General features: G+C 45.4%; 1 protein-coding gene across 9 annotated transcripts in view; it reads right to left on the reverse strand.

Moving 5' to 3' along the window:
- DCTN1 (dynactin subunit 1) overlaps window positions 1–22,440 on the reverse strand; it is a 669,529-nt gene that overhangs the window by 403,425 nt on the left and 243,664 nt on the right. For 6 of the 9 annotated variants that reach the window (XM_078674588.1, XM_078674584.1, XM_078674585.1 and 3 more), the window contains exon 2: window positions 1,706–1,954. In XM_078674588.1, coding sequence (XP_078530714.1) covers window positions 1,706–1,954 — 249 coding nt within the window. Of the gene's footprint in view, window positions 1–1,705; window positions 1,955–22,440 lie in introns of those variants that run through there. The other 3 variants (XM_078674592.1, XM_078674591.1, XM_078674590.1) reach the window with 1 other exon arrangement.

The raw sequence follows: 22,440 nt of genomic DNA on the forward strand, positions 1-22,440 counted from the left end.
CAAGCATCCTAGGACCGGTTTCGAGGTTTCAGCCCTCATCAGCCAGGATAGCTGGACTCCAGTGGCATGGAGAGCACAGGACCCACGTCTAGGCATACCCATCCCACTCGGGGTGACAAAAGCAAAAAAGAATTGATGGACAGAATGCAGACCAATGTCATACATTCATCCCAGTACAGAGATCTGGGCCTAAATCCATCCAACGGCTGCAAGCATAATTATACCTATAAGTGATTGCTGACTTTACCACTATTTTATCTTGTTCACTGGCATACAATAGATAATTAACACGTACTTTTGACACATCACAGTCAATTTTTCATGGTAAAGCAACGAGATAGTCCATGGCCAGGTAAGTGTTAAATTACATATCCTTCAAGGTTTCTGGCCTGGTTAATTAAGATTAAATCTCTGCTCATCAAACGTACGAACTGTAGCTTGCAAGTGGAATTAAGGTCTTCTTCACTGATCTACACTTTACAACTGTTTGATTGTAACCACCCGAGGAGCATCCAGGAATAAATCTGCTACATTGTCAGAATAGTTTAACAAGCTACGTAAATTAACCATAGGTTGGTGGTTGTCAGCAAAGGACTGATGGCTGAGATCCAGTTTCTAAATGAGTTGGCGTAATACGAATATAAATATTAACTGTAACAGCTTAAATGGAAAATACTTCAGGCAGACCTCACTGTAACTTATAGGGGAGAAAAGTAGGCACTGGTAAATTTCTTTGTCTGAACCCCAAATTTCTATTCGATATGGAGTTTTAGACACCTACCAAACTTTGCATGCGTTCATCATTCAAAAATCTTTTAGATTAATATATTATTTTTTTAATAAATTATTCGCAGGTCACCTCGAATTTGCAGTAGCTGCATGTGAATTTTCAAAGGTCAGTTCTCAAAAGCTTTGCACAGGCTCTTCCTCCTAACTACCTCACAAAAACAGTGCAGACCACCTCTATTGTGACGATACGAACAAAGGTTTTGGAGATGCATATGAGCTTTTTCTGGTATCTTCGCAGTTACAGGTCAGCTACAAAACTGTAGCTACTTGCGTCGTCTGGATTAAAAGGTTTTAGAAACATGACTATAACCTATTGCACTTATGCATTAATGATGGTACGATGAAAAAAGAAACAAAATGTCAGATCAAATAGATAGTAGCCATTTGGGAACATTATCAAATTAAAGGTTCACAGATTTACTGGTTTAGATATGGCCATGGTCTCATTGTACAATATTAAGATACACTCAAAAATAGGGATCCAGACTAGGTGAATTAAATTCAGAGAGCCATACAGGCACTAAAGAATTCTATCTTTGTGACTATGTGATAGAAACAGTTTTTCTGTGTACAAGGTGGATGCAATGCCCAAGGAGAAAAAGCTGTACTGTAAAGTAAGTAGTGACACATGACATTTCATGTGTGATTCCGAGGTGTTCGGATTACAGGCTCCTCAACATGAATGTGATGGGAAGATGATCCACTGTTGAATTGGAGCATATTACAGTGTAACCAAGGGATGTTGACCTTCATTTGTTGAGGCCTGCTTCCCCTTACATGCATGCAGGCAGCTATTTCAAACAGGTTCAAAATATATATATAGTATTCTGCATATTTCTCTTCATTTTGTTCATCCCAAGTCGTCAGATACAGTACAAGGATTCTAAATATTTTGTGGTGAAAGTGTCATACATACCTGGGACTGTCGCACAAAGATCCCGTGGTTATCCTCACAGGTAAAGTACCGTCTGCCTTGCACAGTGCCATCATTTTTGCCTTTCGACTCATCAAGGATGACTCCAACCCACTTTCCTGTAGCAAACAAGGTGGCCCCAACATATGCCACTGTCCCCCGGTATCCCTTCCCAATAACTTCCACGCGGGAGCCCACTTTCAGGGGCTTGCCAGAAGCTTCAACATTCATCCTGGGAGCAGAGTTTGGTGTCTGCAAGAAGAAGAAAAACAAGAATTAATAATTTTCCCCTAGATACAACAGCCATGATAGCAGCACCTGTATGAAAGCGGTTTGTTTAAAAAGGGTTAATGAAAAACACAACGAAAGAAACAAGTTGTGTATCAAAAGAATTCTGACCAGCCTAAACAAATTTGCATAAAATATATTCCACACTATGATCGATATACCTTAGCATAAACCCTTATTTACATTCTTTTAGGACACCTTTATATCTAGACATTCCATTTCCACTGGGTCAAACCCAGTTAGGCACCTCACTACAAAACTTTCAACAGTCAGTATTCCTCAAATGGTACCAGGCAACTAATACTATTTTGGTTGAAACGGAGACATAAAATGAGTTCATTATCCACCACTCTTACACTAACAGAAAAATAGAATAATCTTCCCACATTACAATTTTACATCTAATGCAAAGAGAAAAATGTCTATCTTGATAATTTTGAAGCGCCAATTTATTGTTAATAAGCCACCAACCCTGACCAGGTCTACTGTCTCTTAAATAATTCTAGCAAATTTGTCTAAGCAATTTAGGCAACAGAAGCTTGCCTGAGTAGAGGGGATGGAGAGAGCCAGGAAGGTCAGAAGGTCAAGGAAAGGTGATTGGAGGATGGGAAAGCTCCAAATGATAACATAGTAGTTATTCTTCAGCATACTTTACTTGGTATGATTTAATGTTTTGCAGATGCTATAGATTGAGATCCGGACCGTTACCAGATCATCAAATGCACTACCTAATGGTGAGGGATGCTACCCCACTTTTACAGTGCACTCAATACTGGAAAAGTCTTCTGTTTATATAGACATAGTATTTAATGGTTCTTCTTAAACTGATATCTTTCAATGAATCAAATATTTTATTCCAAACAATAACACTATTCTTTTAAGCACTTCGGTTAATCCCATCACAAAGTTATAGTATTGAACACCCAACAAAACATTACATTATCCCACTGAAATTCATCTTGTGTATGAATTGAAAATGCAATCATGACATTGATTGCTGCTGCCATACATATCCCACATATCTAGATTTATGATTCTCCCAGTTTCTAATCAGCAGAGCAATCAGCACAACTGCTGTCATTATCCGAAGAGGCCATCCGATCCACACTTCTCTTTTCTGGCAGCAGTGGGAAACACATGATGTTCAGTCCCACAACATGCTGCTGTTTTGATTGAGAGTTTTCTGTTAGTCTTACTTTGAATTCTCATCTCTACGACAATGTTATTGGGATATACTGCCATGGATTTTGACAAGTTGTTCCAAATTGCAAGTGATTTATTTGTTTTTAAACACAGCACGACAGACTATTGATAGAAACCAAACGAGCTCAATGCGTAAAGAAAAGATATCCACCAGGTATCATTTAGTCAGTGTGTATTTGTCATCTTTTCGCTAAGTGGAGCTTGTTTTACTACTTGGCATAATTGAAATTGAAGGTCGGCTGGTGTGTGGTTCTGCTGAACAAAAGGTCTTGCTACATAAAAGATGGCACCCAAGCCATCCAAAAGCATGCTGGCATGTTGTGTAATCCCTCTCTCTGGTTAGGTTGAGCCCGAGCCAGCGTGCATGCGCTGCTCTGCGAAGCTTCTTGTAAGCACTCTAAACTTCTTTGTGTGGGTCTGACTCCCCCTATGCATTGGGTTGGTTGTTGCCTGTGTCATTTCATTATCGTAGCCTGTAAATAGCGGGCGTATGTCCCACCTATTTTGCAAAGGTTCACTCCCACAGCGTTTTAATCTCAGGAGCGAGCAGCAGCGCGCAGGGTGGCAGCGGCGCCCAGGGTGGCAGCGGCATTCCTAGTCGTGGCTCAATGCACCGTGCTTTTATCTCGTCGCACTTGCTATGCATAGGCTCCGTTTGTCTCTGATCAATACGAGCTGTAGAGAATCTTCAGAGCGTAGTCATGACAACACGCTCACTCCCATGACCTCTACATAACCCGTAAACCCTCGCATGGCAGGACGTGAGAACGATCCAAGCGCCGCATATCCTGCAGACGCTCATATTATTGCTGGTAATCACCCTTCCCTCAGAGAGCTTTCCAGCATATTGCCTAAATACTTACCCTGCTCTCTCCCTCCTCCAGTTGCTACTTCTTTAAGAGCCTATGTCCGTAATTAATTGGACTGCACAAACTGCACGGACCAAAGTCGTGCAGACTCTATTCTTCTGACTTTTGCCAGTAAGCCCTCGCATGGCAGGACGGGAGAGCAATCCAAGCCACCGCATGTCCTCCCTGCCATTGCAGACCCTCAGATTATTGCCGGTAATCACCCTTCCCTCGGAGAGGTTTCCAGCGGATTTATTCCCCGCCACATATTGCCTAAATACTTACCCTGCTCTCTCCCCCCTCCACTTGCTAATTCTTTAAGAGCCTGTGTCCGTATTTAATCGGACTGCACAAATTGCGTGGACCGAAGTCGTGTGGCCTCTATTCTTCTGACTTTTGCTGGTAAGCTTTCTAGCCGTGCAGACTTACTATCGTTAGAAATGCTATGTGTAGCTTAATTTGTTTCCTATCGTGTTTTTTCAATCTCAGCTTATGTTTCAGAACACGCTTTCCCGAATTAGTTTCCAACAGGTATTGCTTCACAGTTTAAATTGGCTTCCTGTTGTATGATGGTAAGAGCAGAGGCTTTCTGGGCATTTTTCCTCATTGTGCTGCCATAATGGGTAAAGGCGAGAGCATGTCCCACCTCTTTTCTAATGTTCACTCCCACTGCTTTTTGCCTGCGGGAGCGAGCAGTGACGCGCATGATGGCAGCTGCATTTCTGTTGGATCAGGTTACTATATACACACAAGCGTACTCTCTTTCCCTTGAAATCTGGTCTTTTACTGCCAGCGTCTACGTAGTTTTAGGTTTTTTTAATTACCTTGCTCAGATACTTTTCACTTTGTGTGACCAACTCAACGCAGCCCTGCCAGGTTTTTACACGCAACAATGTGTGCGATCCACCCGTCCCCCACAAAACTAGCCTTATAACAAAACACGTATAACGTCCCAAAGGCAAGACCTATTGGCTATGCCAATGCTTGTTTTTAAAAGTTCTTGATCGCTGCCAACTGAACCCGAAGTGAGAAAACTAATAAAATAAGACAAACCCAAAAGAAACAGTAGCACTTAGTCCATTTATAGATCTAGGGGCAAAGAAAATTAGTGAACAACAAATGCTTCCAAGCCAAACAAACACTGCACTGTGGAAGGACCACAACCCTAGACAAATTTCTACTGGAGACCAACACTCTTCTAAGAGATCCAGAAGTGGAGACAAAAAACATTGGACATAAAAATTAAAACCATAAGAACCCATTTGTGTGGCAATAACAACCTGTAGACCAGAGGAAACTGAGAAACGCATAGTCAGAAAAGAACCACCAAACAAATGATAGAATGCAAGTGAATGTATCCTGCTTGGAAGGCACCCGATAAAAACCAGTCTTCCGCAAATGGTCTGTAAAGAGTTGTGCTCCATGTTATCAAGAATGGCTGTCAATCTGACGTTGCTCGATCCAAGTGTTCGCACTGAAGTGCAGTGCAATGGAGGCCTAATGACTAGATGTATACTGCTGGCTTAGATGCCATGTATGCCTGTGGGGCAGAGTATCTTGAACTTCTTGTCTACTCCAATGTTTGCCAACAGTATATTCGGAAAGGGTGAGACATGCATTGGGATTCTTAGGTTGAGTTTCAGTGGTAACTCGGAAACATGTTAAAAACAATTATATATATATATCATATTATTACTGAGATTAAGTATTGGAAAGAGGACAGTATCCACATATAAAAGTTCATATTTAATAACAGATCCACTTCAACTCGACTAGACATAACATATGTATTTGTAAAGCGCACGTTCACCCAGAAGGTATCTTGGTGCGGAATAACAGATGTTTATTACTACATAGTAATACATAGCACAGTACTTTGAAAGCAAGAATTTTAAAATCCTTCACCGCAATTCTAAAGACACTGAACAATTCAACAATACATGTGTATTCAAGGTTGTGGAATTCCTACAGCCCGACGCAAAGGGCATATCGTTTGGGGTCAAGGACAACACATTTTCATGTTTGTGTCCTTGGGACAAGTAGGCTCCCCTCTCCCGCACAATCCTTTTGGCTGCCAATTTGCATTACCACATTATCCATCAGGGAAAGGCATGACCTGCAGTTAAAGTAAAATTTGGATCCATATGTTAATGCTGTTCGAATTTGTATTTAGGGTTCTTTAATACAAAGTCTTTAGTATTAGAGTGAGCAGTCTAATAAAAAGTTGTAAACTCAGACTGCACTACTGACAGTCGTTCCAGTTTAAAAACGTATACAAACATTTGCAAAGTTTAACATGAGACTACATATAATGCTCCCAGAATGCTCTCAGAATAGATACACATATTTGCAGAAGTTTGAAAGGAAGATTGAGGAGTCTTTACTTTCAAAATAAAATGTTCACAAAAAATGCAAACCATTTCTTGGAAGCATCATTTAGTAAAAAGTGTTGAATCATGCTACAATTTTCAAGACATTTTCTTAATGGAAAATCAGTCTAATCAGGGTCAATTAGATTATGGGAAACAAAATAAAGGCACTGGCAAAGCCAATAGGATCGACATTTAAGGTCAGCCTTTTGGTTTTGTTAATGTGTGTGTTTTTACATGTTTTTTGTTGTGGGAGCTGCCGGGCCCTTACCATTATAAGAAACATTGGCAAAAAGCAAAAATATTTACTGGTCTCAAAAATCACACACTGCCACAGTAGTCTTTCACTTGTGTGCAGACATGTTCCAAGTGAAAGAATGGAATGCGGTCACTCACAGTGAAGCCAGTCGATAGAGAAAGAGTGAATATTTTAATAACAACAAAGGTCTTGGTTAATGCCAGACCTAATGAGGGGCTAATTTTTTTAACAAAGTCCCAAAAGTGCACCAATGATATATGTCCTTGCATTACTGCAGATTTACGGCTTTCATGAATTTACAAGAAAGCATTTGCCATAATCCTGATTACATTTCAATAGTGTCCCGGTTGAGGTCATGATTCAAATACCCAAGCTAACTCGGTGATCTATCCAGTTGAGGTTACTGGAGATGGTAAGGCAAATATATATATAATTTCATACTCAGCATTTTTTTGTTTTTTTACACGCAAGGTGCCATGGAAAATGTGGCTGTTTACCCCCAAACACCATTTTTTTCATTTTACCTATATTTATAGTTATAGGATTCTATACATTGATCTTGAAGATTCCCTAATTTCTTCTACAGTCCAATTACAATATACTCTATCCGCACAGTGTGGGTCTACATATAAAAAGCAATGCGTTGTGTCGGAAGGGAAAATCTGTCACATATAGACTAAATAATTATTATCTCAAAGCTAAATCGAGGAAGCCAAAAGCACTAGGGAGTGACTGGCGGACTGACCTCAGTATACTTCATTGTATTCTAAAAAGACATGTTTGAGGCCAAATAATCCATTATTCCTCACTGATAAGAAAGAATTAGAAAGACATATTTATTCTTCTAATATTTTCAGTCATTTTTGTTGACGCATGTTAGACCTGGCACCATTGGCGTGGGTCACCCTTCCATCTTTCACTTTGTCTCCTCTGTGTTTGCTGGTGTTAGATGCTCCTGGCGCTGTGCCACTGCCATTCAGTACCACAGCACGAATGCTCCCTATTGTAAATTGACTGCATGAATTGGCATTCCCATAATTGACTCATTTGATTTACCTGTTAGTCCCTAGTATAATGCACCGTGCGTGCCCAGGCCGGGTAGACCGAATGCTGCTGGGCCTGAAGGGCTGATTGTGCCACCCACCGAACCAGCTTGTAAAGTGGATAGTCAAATTTAGTATGCCTGAGCTCAGAATATTAAAGAGCATCTTTTAGTGTGGATTATTTTTATATTCGGTGTTTGAAAATGCCACTTTCAGAAAGTAGGTATTTTCTTGACCAAGTCTTCCAGGGTGCTCTGCTGTTATGTGTATTGGCTGTCTGGTCTTGGAGGGACAGGGCACCTGGATTGAATAGAGAGGACTGCAATTGGAGTATGGGGAGGGGTGACCCTTTGATCGGAGCAAGGCTGTGCCTAGCAGGGTGAATGATGGCTCCACCTCCCACTGTGCGTCTGATGGCAAACCCCCTCTTACTGAAAGGCAGGATGCATGCCGACAGCAAACTGGTTCTGGCTGGGTTCAGTGGCTTGTGACTTTTGAGAACAAAGACTTTAGGGATATAAATATCTGTGCTAAAACCCCTACACAGTGTGTGTTACTTCTGGATGTCAAGACGAACCTCTGTCCGTGTAACTAGAGGGAAAGGACTTTGAAACGTTCATCCATTTTGCTGAAGCAACTACCCAAGGTTCTGATTTGAGCTTGCCTCCTGCTGAAGTCTCAGGGATATTAGACTTCACCCATCAGCCCTCTGAATTTCTATTAAGGAGGATTCTACTCAGAGGTGAGGCCTCAGTCGAGAATTTCGGAGCCTCTGGGTCTACTGCGGGGAACGCGGGCTGAGAATCATCGCTATCGCTATTGTGGGCCGCTGCAGCTGAGGAGCTGTTGCAGCGGAGAGCCCGCATCTGTCTGTGCTACGAGAATCATCGCCATCGCTATTGTGGGCCGCTGCAGCTGAGGAGCTGTTGCCGCTGAGAGCCCGCATCTGTCTGTGCTACGAGAATCATCGCTATCGCAGGCCGCTGCAGCTGAGGAGATGTTGCCGCTGAGAGCCCGCATCTGTCTGTGCTACGAGAATCATCGCTATCATGGGCCTCTGCAGCCGAGGAGCTGTTGCCGCGGAGAGCCCGCCTGTAATCATCGTCTTGGGATCATCGTGAGTGTACGCTGCGGACCGCTGCAGCTGGGGGCTGTGGCTGCTGCGCATCCGCCTGTCATCATCGCGGTTTTCTCCCAAAGCTACGTGCTGTGACCCTTTAAACGTCAGGTACATTGTGCATCGGCAGGTTGCATAGACCCCGGCATCAAACTAAGTTTATTTCACACCCCTTTGAGAGCTTTCATTGCTTTTCAAGTGAACCTATATTTACGTGCATTGTGGCTTCTTGATCGTTTTGGAGCCTTGTGTTAGGCCTATATAAAGATACTAATTTTTCGATAGCTACTTGTGTGGTGTCCCTTTGTAGGGTCTTCACTGCGTTATTGTGTATGGTCATAAATGCTTTACACACTGCCTAAGAGATAGGCTTGTCTGCTTGTGCTACGTAACCACAGGGTTGAGCAGGGGTTATCATAGTGTAGCCCCCTTACTCTGACTTGGGAAGAATGGTCCCTATTTGGAAATTGGCACCAGCCACTGCCAACTAGAGATTCCCATTTCCAACAACGCACATAAGCAATTCATGTTGAACACAAGCCCCAGATTTCTTTTCCAGTTTGTTCATACATCAGTACACATTGGAGCACATAAGCCAACACGTGTTTCAAGACAATTATATGTTAGTGTAGATGCTCCTTCAGGGTATGCTTCAATTTCTGTATATTTTAGAGATCATTTGTCAAGTAAAAAGCAACACTTAGAAAAAAAAATGAAATTAAAAAGTAAAGAAAACGGAACAATGAAAAAAAGACAAAAAGGAGGGGAAAAAGGAAGATAAAATAATAAACAACTGCGAAAAATGTCTCCCACATTTTAGTTGGCAAAGGTAGAGGAGGGTGAACCATTGTTTTGTGAAATTTAGAAAGGAAATATATGACAGGATTTTGGCATTTTGATTTACCGAGATATTGAAATTCTGGCATTATTTGAGATTGCATGGGCCAGGGTTTTACCAACAAGTAGCTTTCCACACATCAACCTAGTTAATGAGAAGTTTTAGTTTGATTTAATTAGGCGTGTTTCCAAAATTGAAAAGGATATATTTAAAAGAACAATGTATGTATTTTCAGAACCGATAAAGCATAAAGAAATATAACCAAGGCTGTAATTTAAATGTTAATTCGCTCTGCTCTGTTGGAAAGTCTTTTAACGGATATTCTTTCTATTGTGTCAGGGGCATTGTGTGTATGACAACTGACACGTACAGGCATTCAAAACTACAATTAATAAACCTTTTTTAACATTGATGCAGGGGATTTTGTCTGATGTGCGGAGATGGTCACCGCCAGTAACCCTGCAGGCAATGTCTGAAGTGGTCACTCTCGTAACACTGATAATTTGCGTTTTTAGCTCTGAATGATTTTTATTGAACATAAGTAGCTCTTATTGTATTGTATTGTAATTGCATTTATATAGCGCTGATGAAGCACGTACTACACAACTGTAGTTCACAATGCGATAACTTCTAAGTGTCTGCATGGATTACGTCCGATATTAAATCCCAATTTTTATAGTAAAACATTTTCTTTTTTATTGAATAGTGTATGGATATCAGCACTTAAGGGCTTTTAGTTTATGATTAAATACAGTTTCAGAGTCATGGTATGCCTGAAATTGCATTTAATGCAACTTACTTTTTTATAATTTTTTATGTTTTATCAAACTATTTTGCATGTCCCATTTTAAATAACGTTTCTTATCTGGTAAACTCAATCAATGCGACCCTGAGCATTCCGAAACGGAAGCTGACAAAAATTAGTTACAAACTCAGGAGAACTCTCTCGATGCCCCAAATCTCCCTACAGCACTTGGCACGGATGGTGGGTCTCCTTTCGTTATCTATTCAAGCTGTCTTCCCAGGCCCTCTCCACAATTGGGCGATGCAACGAATGAAAATAGAGCATCTCCGGAAGGGCCTTTCATACTCCCAATTAATTCCACTCTCAACCGAAGTGAAGGAAGAGATGAGTTGGTGGTTGACCCATATGGAAGTCTGGAATGGCCGGGTGATCTTCGATTCCCAAACCGACCTGGTAATCAAGTCGGATTCCAGCGGTCAGGATAGGGTGCTCCTTGTGGGGAGTTCTCCACCAGAGGAAAAAGGTCATCCGCAGAACAATCTTTGCACATCAATTGCCTAAAACTCGTGGGGGGCTCCTTGGCCCTCCGGTGTTGGACCAAAGAAAAGGTGAGATGTTCGGTCCTGCTAAAGATGGACAATGTAGCGGCAGTTCGCTATGTCAATCATTTAGGACTGAAGCGGTCCAGAACCCTTTTGAATTTAGTGCGAACTCTTTGGGAGTACTGTCTGGCCAACCAGATTTCTCTGTCAGCAGAACACCTCCCAGGGCATTCCAATCAGGTGGCAGATTGGCACTCTCGTCATTAGAGACACACCAGCCTCTGGAAATTGAACCCATATCCTTTTCAACAACTCCAGGCCCGTTGCGGTCTTTTCTCTATGGCCCTCTGTGCCTCACGTCTGAACGCACAACTTGACCAGTACTGCAGTTGGAGGCCGGATCCCCCACGCAACGGCTATGGGTGCTTTTCTCCAGGATTGGAGCAAGGAACGGGCCTGCGGCTTCCCGCCGTTCGTAATGATAATGCGACTGATGGCTCAGGTATGGAGGCAGGAGGTAGATCAGGTAGTGGTTACCCCGATATGGAGATCGGAAGCATGGTTTACAGCGATAATGGAACTTTCTTGGGATTTTCCAATCCCACTACCCCCGACTCCCGATCTTCGCTGGATCCAGAGAACAATCCTCATCCGCTAGTCCTATCGGGATCTTTCCATCTCATGGCCTGGAGGGTTACAGGCAACAATGGGAGGTCCGGGACCTTTCACAAGAAGCTGCCTCCCTACTTGCCAGAGCATGGGCGGAGGGTACAAACAAACTATATCGATCTGCCTGGGCCAGTTGGACGGGTTGGTGTGTTCAACAACACGTGGATCCCATGGGGGCAGAAGTTACCCAAGTCTTGAATTTTTTGGCGAGTCTGGTTTCCCAGGGTTTGGCTTATGGGATGGTGGATAAGTTTAGATAGGCAATTTCCACATGTCACCTTCCAGTGGACCGTCACCCAGGGGGAGAGCATCCACTGGTCTGTAAACTTTTGAAGGGAATTAGACTTTCAGTTCCACCTGAACCCAGATATTCTACCTTTTGGAACGTTAATAAGGTCCTATCTTTATTTAAGTCCTGGTCCTCGAATTAGTACCTATCGAGGAAGCAGCTATTGGTGAAGATAGCCATGCTACTATGTTTGATCTTGTGTCGTCGAGTCTCGGATGTGAGAGCCCTGGATATTACAGGTAAAGTCTTCACCCCGGATTGGGTAACTTTTCACATCACTTGCCGAACGAAAAGTAACTAAGTTGTTTTCCTATCCGGCCTTTCCACAGGTTGCTTAGTTATGTGTGGTGCTGGTCATCAAAAGGTATGATGGGGGGTTATGGACAAAATTCGTCCACATGGTGAGAGACAGTTGCTGATTGCATTCACAAAACCCCAGAGCGGCTCATCTCCTTGCCAGGTTGGGTCATGCAAGAAGCAGGTATTGAGACCTCACTATTTGGAGCCCCTTCAGCGAGAGGTGCAATGGCCTCCAAGGCATTTGGGTGGGGGCCTGTCTTGAGGATATCCTTAAGGCTGCTGACTGGTCTTCGGACTCTACCTTAAAGACCTTTTATTTTAAACTGGTTCCTTCCCTGGCAAGCACAGTGGTGAAGAAGCTTTAAACCAGCCTTATCCTCGGATTCAGGTCCTGACATAGAATGGAAGATGTCCTAGCTAAAGTAAAGGAAAGATTCTATTCTATTAAGGACACAGATGCGAGGATTAGCCCACAATAACTGTTTCAGGTACTCTGCTTTAGCTTTCCCTCCCCATTGGATGGCCAATGTACATTGATTTAAGATCAGGAAAAAACTGTTCTTTAAAAGTTGTTTAATGTTTTTAATTGATGGAATATACGTTTCTTGTTGTTTTCCAACTGTATGGTTATGCTTCAAACATGCGAATTCCGGATGATAGACATTCTGTGCTTTGATTTATTTAGGTTCGGAAACTAACAAACAAGAGTGACCCGAATGAAAGATACTGACTACGCAGGAAGAAAGAGGAGCATAGAGAGGCTACAGGGTCTACTGTATTAGACTTGGTGTAGCGATTGGATGGACTGCTCTAGATCATCTCCCTAGTGTTCACTGGAGTTGTAGTTTTTTGTTGACTGTTTATCTTGAGAAAATGGCTGCTGGGGAAAAAATATATTAAAGCGAAGAGAGTTACAGCCTAATCCTCGCCTTCGTGTCCTTAATAGATTTGAAATTTCCTTTACGTAAGCTAGGAAATTTTTCATTTTCTATCCACTCCTCTCATAAATCGAAGGTGGGCCTGTTTGTGGCAAAAACATTGGAGGCTGTTCAACTGACTAACAATTGACTTTCCATAATGAATTTAGGATGAATGCAGAATAACTTTCCTTGTTGCAAATTAACGAGACAGAACAAACTAGAAATCCTGTACCTACTTTCATGCAGGAATTGTACCTAGTGCTTGAAGTCTTATTTCTGTTTCCATGCAAGAAACAAAGTTCTGATAGTCATACTTCTCTTTCCCCTGTGTGGATCACTCTTTCACCAGAAGCATTTAAGCAACAGTCGACGCGAGTCAGACAAGGTGAGAGAAATCTTGCAGCACTATCATGATGTGTTGAGTGATAAACTAGATAAATAACAATGTCTCTAACGACAGCGCAGGTTAATATAGCTATCAGCGATTAGATCGTTACATATCAAATTACTTTCAGGACGCGCAGCAAAGCAAGTTAATGCAGACTATCCTGGTGTGACAAACGCTTCTCGTACTTTTCTCCACAACCTCACACACCGTCCAGCACCTCTCTACCGGTCGTCACGCACATATATTTCACAATGTTTCATGAAACTCTCCCAAAAGCAAGGGCAGAAAGTGAGGCTGTTCCTGCAGGACGCAGGTGACTTTCCAACATCATAAACTCCTCAAGCAACCCTTGCACGTCCTTGGCGGTATTACTGGGTCAACAGCAGGCATGAACGATCAAGCAGGCACTCGTCACCGAATTATTATTATTATTAAAATTTTATATAGCGCGCAGTTACCCTTGGGCATCCCGGCGCTTTCAGGACCCATTTAATAAACGGTATGTTTAGTGCAATCAAGCAGGGAAAAGGAGGGTCTTGAGACCTTTGCGAAATCGCAGTGTGCAAGTCTCAGCGTGCAATTCAAAAGGAAGCGAGTTCCAGAGCTTTGCTGTGTGAACTGAAAACCTTCTCCCGCCTGTCCTAGCCCTTTTTACTCTGGGGACTGAGAGAAGAAGTTTTTGATCGGACCGCAGTGTTCTACTGGCTTTATATGGGACCACTAAGTTCCCTAATATTGGGGGGCCCTTCCCCAGGCGGATTTTGTGGGCAGTGCAGAGTGCCTTGAATTTCACTCGTTCTCGCACTGGCAACCAGTGCAGCGCCTTCATGGCAGGTCGGGCGGACTGTGATCTAGGAATGCCCATAAGTAACCTTGCCGCCGCATTCTGAACCTGCTGGAGTTTATCTAGGGAAGATTCCGAGGCGCCCAGGAAGATGGAATTGCTGAGATCTAACCTAGATATAATCAGCCCCTGGATTAGCAGCTTCCTTGATGTTACAGGCAAGAGAGGGAGGATTTTACGCGCTGACCGTAGCAGAGCAAAGCACACTCCCGCGGTCTTCTTGGCGTGAGCCCTAAACGACATGTCTTGCTCTATCCAAACCCCTAAGCTCTTAATCACCTTTTTGGGGGTAGGAAAATCTCCCATACAACTTGGCCAGCTGGTCAGAGGAAGCCGGGGATTTTTACTCCCTAACAGCATTACCTCTGTCTTTGAGCCATTCAGCTTCAGGGCTGACTCATCCATCCAGGTGTGGACTGCCGACAGGCAGGAGCGAAGTAGGTCAGGATTCTCTACCAGTTGGGGTAAGGCGACCACCAACTGCGTATCGTCCGCGTAACTGACGATCTTGATGTCAAAGGGGGCCACCACATCCTCCCCATATAGACATTAAATAATGTCGGGCTGAGGGAAGAGCCCTGTGGCACACCACACTGGAGGGGGATAGTTTTGGAGCGATGTTTGCCCTCCCAAACCTGGTACGACCGTCCGGTAAGAAATGACCTCAGCCATTTCATTGAATTGAAGTGAATAAATAAGTTATTCAATAAAGATATACAAGTCTCTATTCACCAGCTGCGCTGCGTAGATCCCTCACCTGCTCCTCAGCAAAGGTCTAGTCTTTGAATTCACTGACCTCGCACATCCAGTCACTACGGTAACCAGAGCATGAGACGAAAGCCGAAGAACAGCAGTGATGCCATCACAACAACATCCATAGGAATATGGAAGATACAGGAGCATCCTCACTAGCTTGCCCTTCAGAACTGCAATAAGCAACAAAATGCTGCCAGACCTTCTGCTGTAATACTCACGGGGAATGGGAATTGCTAGTCATCATCATTCCTCTTCAAAAAAGAACTCAGAATTGTGTTATCAGGCAACACATCTTTCCAGTGTAACATCTGTATTGCAGAATGAAACCATTTCCCCAAAACCTAATTCTGAAAACCAATCCCCCAACACTTCGGCTCAGCCCTTTCTATCTATAGGCTTACCCATTGTGCCACTGTGAGCTCCCAACCCCTCCTCAGTACACCTCACTAAATGTAATAAGATGTCTAATCAGATCCATCCAGTGATGCATGGTGCATGCACACTGTCTATCGTACAGCTCTCTGCTTTGTAGCTAACAACATACACTGCTACCATCCTGATAAACCTGCACAACCCAACTTTACAGTTCACGTTTACAACACTGTGTTCTCTTCCTTAAATATAAACATAAATAGATGCATATTACACACCAGGACATTCACATTTTTGTATTTATTAAAAACTGACGTTTATACTATTACACTAGGGCCATTTGAGAACCATCCATTTAAAGTGGAATGTGCTCCTCCACACAGCTAACACTAAGGAAGGCTTCCAAGATATACACGGTGAACTTGCCAATCAGAACACTATGCTGGTGAAGGTTAGTGGAGGTTGTGTGCAAGTTTGACAATATAAAACTGAATATGTCAAAGTCTAGATAACACAGATCAAGAGCATCCATCTTTTCTTTAAGAGAGCAGGATTCACGCCATAGCATATGCATTTAAGTTTAATTCCCCTACAACGAACATAAATAGGAAACAATCACAAAGTGGCCATCTAAAATTGTCCCTACATCTGGCTTGCCCTACTCTGCACCTTCCAAAGTTTGCACCTCATACCATATTCACCAACTCTACCGTCTAAACCTGAATACACCTGGCTGCCCCTGCAGCACCCACTGGCACTTTAATCATTATTTATGTTTTATTATCTACTCTACACCTCCGTTTGCATTACTGTATAATATCACCTGGTGCTCCCAACCCTGCAGAGGGAAGTACAGAGGTCCACACAGTGACAGCCAGCTTTGGGGCTGTGATAATTAAAAACATCCCTAGGGGGAGGAGCTGGCATTGCTGTATAATATCACCTGCTGCTCTCAACCCTGCAGAGAGAAGTACAACCACCTTTGTGGCTGTGACAGTTAACAACATTTGTGGGGGAGAAACTGGAATTACTGTATAGTATCACCTGAGGCTCCCACCCCTGCTGAGAGAAGGCTCAGTCCCCGCAGTGTGCAATTTCAATACTATACACACTCACGAGAACAGGAATCAATTCTACACACATGAAGGAATGGTGCATTGAATGAGGCATAGACGTAGCGGAACAGCAATGGTTATCTTGCTGCTCAAGCACAAAATCTATCTCCCAAAACAGCAGACACCGACTAACACATTTTAAATACTTGCACAGAGTGTACTACACTCCGGTCCGATTATATAAATAGGGACAGAGAGAAGATGATAAATATGTATGATGCGGGGTTGCGGAGGAAAACTTTACACATCTTGCTTGGGACTGCCCTGGGATCTGTCAAAACTGAACTGCAGTGTTCACGGCACTGCAGGAAAAGGCTGGGGTACCCATGCCTGAGACTCCGTCAGTGGCCCTCCTGGGATACCTCTAAGAGTTACCCAATGGAACCCGTAGACTGTCAGCGCTTGGCATATTAATGGCAGAAAGGAGAATAGCTATGCGTTGGATGAAGGGCCCAACACCCAACGTTTCAGAATGGTGGACAGACTTGTCCTGTTTGCAAAACACAAATCAGATCACTATAATGCCCTCAAGCCGCCGCGCAGCAGGCCAAAAACCATTTGGGGTCCATATCGGGCATACCTACCTGCAGAGCTGTGAAGGAAGAGGAGTCGGAGGGACATAACAGATTGGGGCCTGGTTAAACAAGTTGGTCCCTTTAGATATGCTGTGGGTAGGTAACCAGAAGAGAAATATTGTCAATCTAAAGAATATAGCATACAGGCACTGTATTAGGATGCTAAATCATTGGTAACAACACCGCCCTGTCTAATATGGCAAATTGCAATGACCGGTAACTTACCAGTAATATTCATTACCTCCTAGTCATTCCTCCCCGTCCCAGCCTTAACTAAATGAGCAGATACCAAAGCAAGAATCGGCTTCACTCAGTAGGAAAAACAGACTTTATTAGCACAATCTGAAAGTCACACAACCTGAGCAGAACGCAACGCTGTGTCCCCAAACCCAGGAGACACAGTCCCACCCATTACCCAACGAGTATGGGACAAAAAAGCGTGAGGAGAACACCAAGCAGCAACCTCGCAGAACTCAGTCACGGAAGCCCCCTGGAAGCAAGCCCAGGACGCAGCCACCCCCGAGTCGATCACCCATGAACCGACGCAGGCGCCATCACACCACAAGCCGCATACGCAGGGCCCACCGCCAACGCAGCCACCAACAGATTAGCCCCAGAAGGAATTAGACCTCGACCAGCCAGCCAAAAGGTCACAAAAAAGGAAACCACCCCTACGAAATGGCCCAGCACGAAGGAAGCACACCTTCAGAGCCCTCCAAACAGAGCAGCCGCACCAGAACCCCAGAAACAGGACCTGGACAGTACAACAGGTAAAACCAGATCCCCCGAGCAGTGAAACAAGGAAGGATCAGGCCGCAGAACAACCCGACCTGGAAAAAAAGTAAAGGGCTCAGAACAAAGCAATGAGCCCAACTCCCCCTAACCTCCGAGCCGAGGCAATAGCGACAAGGAAAGCACCTTAAACATCAAAAACTGCAAAGACACCTCATGCAGAGGCCCATAAGGAGCCCCCTGCAAGGCCCCAAACCCAAGGAGAACGCAACAAGGAGCAAAGGAACAAAAGACCGGTCACAGGATGAAACAATCCCACATCAACCGGGACACTAAGGGCCCAGAAACAAAACCCAAGTACGGCCTAGGAATCGGGAGCTGAACAGCGCCCGGACCGCTGAACGGCGCCCGGACCGCCGAACAAACAACTACAGAAGGAGAACACCCCAAAGCCATGAGGTTCAGCCCCACAACAGCCACCGCGCCAGCCACAGGCGGACCAGACACCCCCAAGATAAAGGGGGAAACAACAGGGGTCAAGGGACCACCAGCAAATGCAAGCAAGGCCCCACCGCCAACCTCAACAACAGAGGGAACCAAGGCCTCCAGGACCAATCCGGACCCGCCAGGACAAACAAGGCCTGACCCAGTCCGACCTGCAGCAGGACCCGCGGAATCAGAGCAAGCAGGAGAAAAGCATACAGCCCCCCTGGCCCCCACCCCCTCCCCCCAACCACCGGAAGGACAGGGCATCCACTTTCCGGCACAACTCGGACAGGAAAGGAAACAGACCACTCAGGTGAGCTGCCAATGAGAACAAAATACCCCCGGCAGATGTAAAGCCCTCAGGGACAACAAGCATGAGACCGCACACCAGCAGATCAGCTGAGCCAACAAGGCGAGGGAAGCCATCAACGCACACCAACAGTGGTTGAAACACACCACCACCACGCAGTCCGACCACACCATCACGATCCTCTGGAGGAACCAAGGCAGAAAATGAGTTAAGGCCAACTGAACTGCCTCCAACTCCCTTCAATTCGAAGACACTCCCGCCTCCAGCACAGACCACAGCTCCTGCACCGACACCAGAGCCAACATCGCCCCCCAAAGCAGTTTGATGGTAATGGTCATCAGTACCAACCTCTCCCAGGACAAAGGGAGAGCCCTGTAAGAGGCCATGAACCACCAGCCACCAGCACAACCCCAGGTCAATGGTCACCCCGCCCCGGAATCAACAGATCCCAATCCAGAGACGCTGGATCCCAAAGACCCAGGACAAGACTCACCAGGGGGAACAAAAGCAAACGGGCCCAAGGAATAATCACCACAGTAGCAGACAAGAGCCGCAGAACACGCAGCCGCCAGCAAGCAGGGGAAGACTGAACCACCAACAACCACAGACCTTTACCACTGTGGCGTTGGAAACCCCCCGCCCCCCAATGAACAGTAGATCCAGAGTGAGGCAAAGAGGGGAATACTCCAAGGTCAGAATCCACCGACCAGACGAAGGTGCCTGCAAACTCCCTGGGAAGGGCCAGAGCCAGAAAGAAAGAAGAGGAAGAACCAACCGACGTCCAAGGAAGGGAACACCAGGATCCCTCGAGCATCCAACAAACCCACAAAGGGTGCAAACACTTCAGTAAACACCCTAGGAGATGCAGACAGTACAAAAGGCAAAACCTAGAATCGGTAATGAACCACTCCCTCACCGAAAAGTAGGAACGTCTCTGAAGTCGCATGTACCGGCACATGAAAGCAGACGACCCGGAGAGCCAGAGAGCCAGAGAGCCAGAGAAGCCAGGAAACAACTGAAGCGAACGGGGGAAGCAAAGAACACATCCACGGGAGGAACACCAAATATGATCCAGTAGCCCAGCCAGACCACTTGCAGGACCCACTGACCACGAACAAACTCCTCCCAAACAGGAAAAAAGATGTGAGGAGATCCCCAACTGGCACCCCCAACAAACTCCTCACATAGACATGACGAGGGGGGACCAGAAGAAGAGGAGGCACCCTGTTTACCCAGAACTCGTGGAAGGAAGGGACACCAAGGCCACCACGAAAGGGCTGGGCCGCCAACTGAGAATGAAACTCCTGCTCAAAAGGCTGCTTAAAATCTGCAAACTTCCCTTTGTGAAAAGAGCGACCGGAGCCAACAATATCCATCCTCTGCCATTTTCCCAATGAAGGCCTCCAAAGGTGACCCCAAATAGTTAGAGCCCATGAAGGGAGCTTCATCACGACAGCATTCCGAGCAGCACCGCCAACCCAGGCATAAGCCACAACTGCCACCAAGCAGCCACTGAGGCCCCAGCCGCTGCTGCTGCTGCACCAAGGGAATTGAAGGACAAGTCTGCCAGGAAACTCAACTTCGGTTCCAACACGGACGAAAATTCAGAGGGAGCCACATCCTGCAAGGGATGCTCAGAAATACCCTGACAAACATTCAGAAGCGACTGAACCAGATAGCTGGTGTAAGCCGCAGACCAAACTGCAAGACCAGAGGCAGCAAAGGACCGCTTCAAGGCCCCCTCAACTTGTTTGAGCCCAGGATGAGGAGGACCGCCTCCACGGACACTACCAGGCTCTGAGACGCCACACCAGCCAGCAAGGATCCACCATCACCATAGTCGGAAATACCTCAGCGAACCCTTGGAAAGGATACTGCTCTGCCAGAAACCGGGGAAAGGCAAGTTTGGCAACAACCGTTCCCACCCCTCCAGCACATGTCTCACAGAGCCAAGAAAAGGGAGGTATTCAGGCCCCATCAAATGGAAATAGGTGAAAAGGTCTACTGACTGTTGACCCGCCAATGGACCAGGGAACCTAAACTGTCCCGAACACGTAGCAGAACACTGTGAAGGTCACCTCCTTTGAACAAACCGACCCTACACCACTTCATCCGAAACCATGTCTGGATATATGTCAGCAGAGGTATTCTGCACATCCACCAGGGAAGGAGCAGAGGAAGGCCCAGTAACCTTTACCTCCACAACCCAGCGGAGCCCACACATGTGCGAACCAGTTCCATGATGTGAACAGAACAGAGAACCAGGGCCCAAGAAACACCCCAGACCAAGCGAAGCAAGACTTAAGGGCCAACCAGGGACCACTACCCGGAGCCACTGCCAAAGTAACCAATGCACACCAAGGTAAGCGCACCCACTCAACTGAGAACCTCAGCCAATAATGAAAGGGAATCCCAAACCAGGGAACACCAGTCAAACCCACAACCACATGGGGAAAGCGCCACAAATAGACACAAACCAGCACACAGAAGTTAAAAATGTATTTGCATGGTTATATTTGAACATTGCAATACGCTGTGAGTACATTTTAGGCTGTAGGCAAGGGTATCAAATTGCAGATCCCATCTATTCCCTGAAATTCCCACCCAGAGACAGAGCCTCACCGTTTACGGGAAAACGGAAACCCCCAGTGGCACCAACAGGCAGTCTCACACAGAGCGGGCACATACGTCGTCACAGAACCAGGGGTGTCCATGAGGCACAAACCACCTCAAATTAAAGAACTCGGTTTCTTGAGACTCGCCTGGCTATCAGAGAACATCATTGCAAACACTATCCCTAGGGGATGTTTTTTTAAACGGACGCACATTACTGCACTAGATTGCTTGATTCATTAGAATCTGCGGCGGGAGCAGAGACAAGGGCTCAAAAAAGGGGGAACACAGGCTCGAGACAAGCAGCGAGCCTCCGTAACAGTCCTCCGAGGAGGAGCCAATCCACAACGCCTCTGGTGCGCACAGAAAAACCGGCTGCGCCCAACACACCTCCCCTCCCTCCCCGGGTGTTCCTTCTAGAGCAGGGAACGAACCCAGAAGAGGGGAAGCCGCAGCAGGGAGCCACCACCCCACACCAGGCAGTCCGGACCCCCTAACCACACGGTCACGCTAAAGCAGGGACTCAAACGTACCTGAACACAAAAGGCGCGTAGGGGAATCAAACGGCCGCCAAGCAGACCGTTCCACACTCACCTGAAAGGAGGCACAGCCAGCAACCCCCACGATGAAGTCTTGCTCCGGAAGTCATCTACTCAGAAAAACAAACAGGATGTGGATAGGCTGGTCACTTGATTATATGCCTCAGGGTGTGGGTGTTGCCTGGTGGGAAGGGATGGGTTTTTAGTTGCTTGGGAGTTTCTGGTGGGAGGAGCTATGCTCATTTAGTTAGGACAGGGACGGGGAGGGCTGACGAGGAGGTAATTGTCCAATGCATATTACTGATATGTTTATCAACAAGACATTTAAAGCGGCTGTATAGACTGTACTTTTATTATGTAATAATGCTTGCTCTGGTTGGAAAATGTCAAATTCATGGAAATGGCTACTGAAATGTTTGTATGTATACAAAAGGAAAAAAGATTTAAAAACAAAAAAAATCAACTAGAGAAGCAGCGCACTCTGGTGCACTGCGTGGTGCAGTTTGCGCTGATTTTTCAGTGGAGAACAAGCTGCTGGCTCTAAAAATCAGCACAACCTGCCTAATTCCACCCGTTTG

This window comes from Lissotriton helveticus, chromosome 2_1, assembly GCF_964261635.1.
Source record: "Lissotriton helveticus chromosome 2_1, aLisHel1.1, whole genome shotgun sequence".
NCBI classification, from domain to species: Eukaryota; Metazoa; Chordata; class Amphibia; order Caudata; family Salamandridae; genus Lissotriton; species Lissotriton helveticus.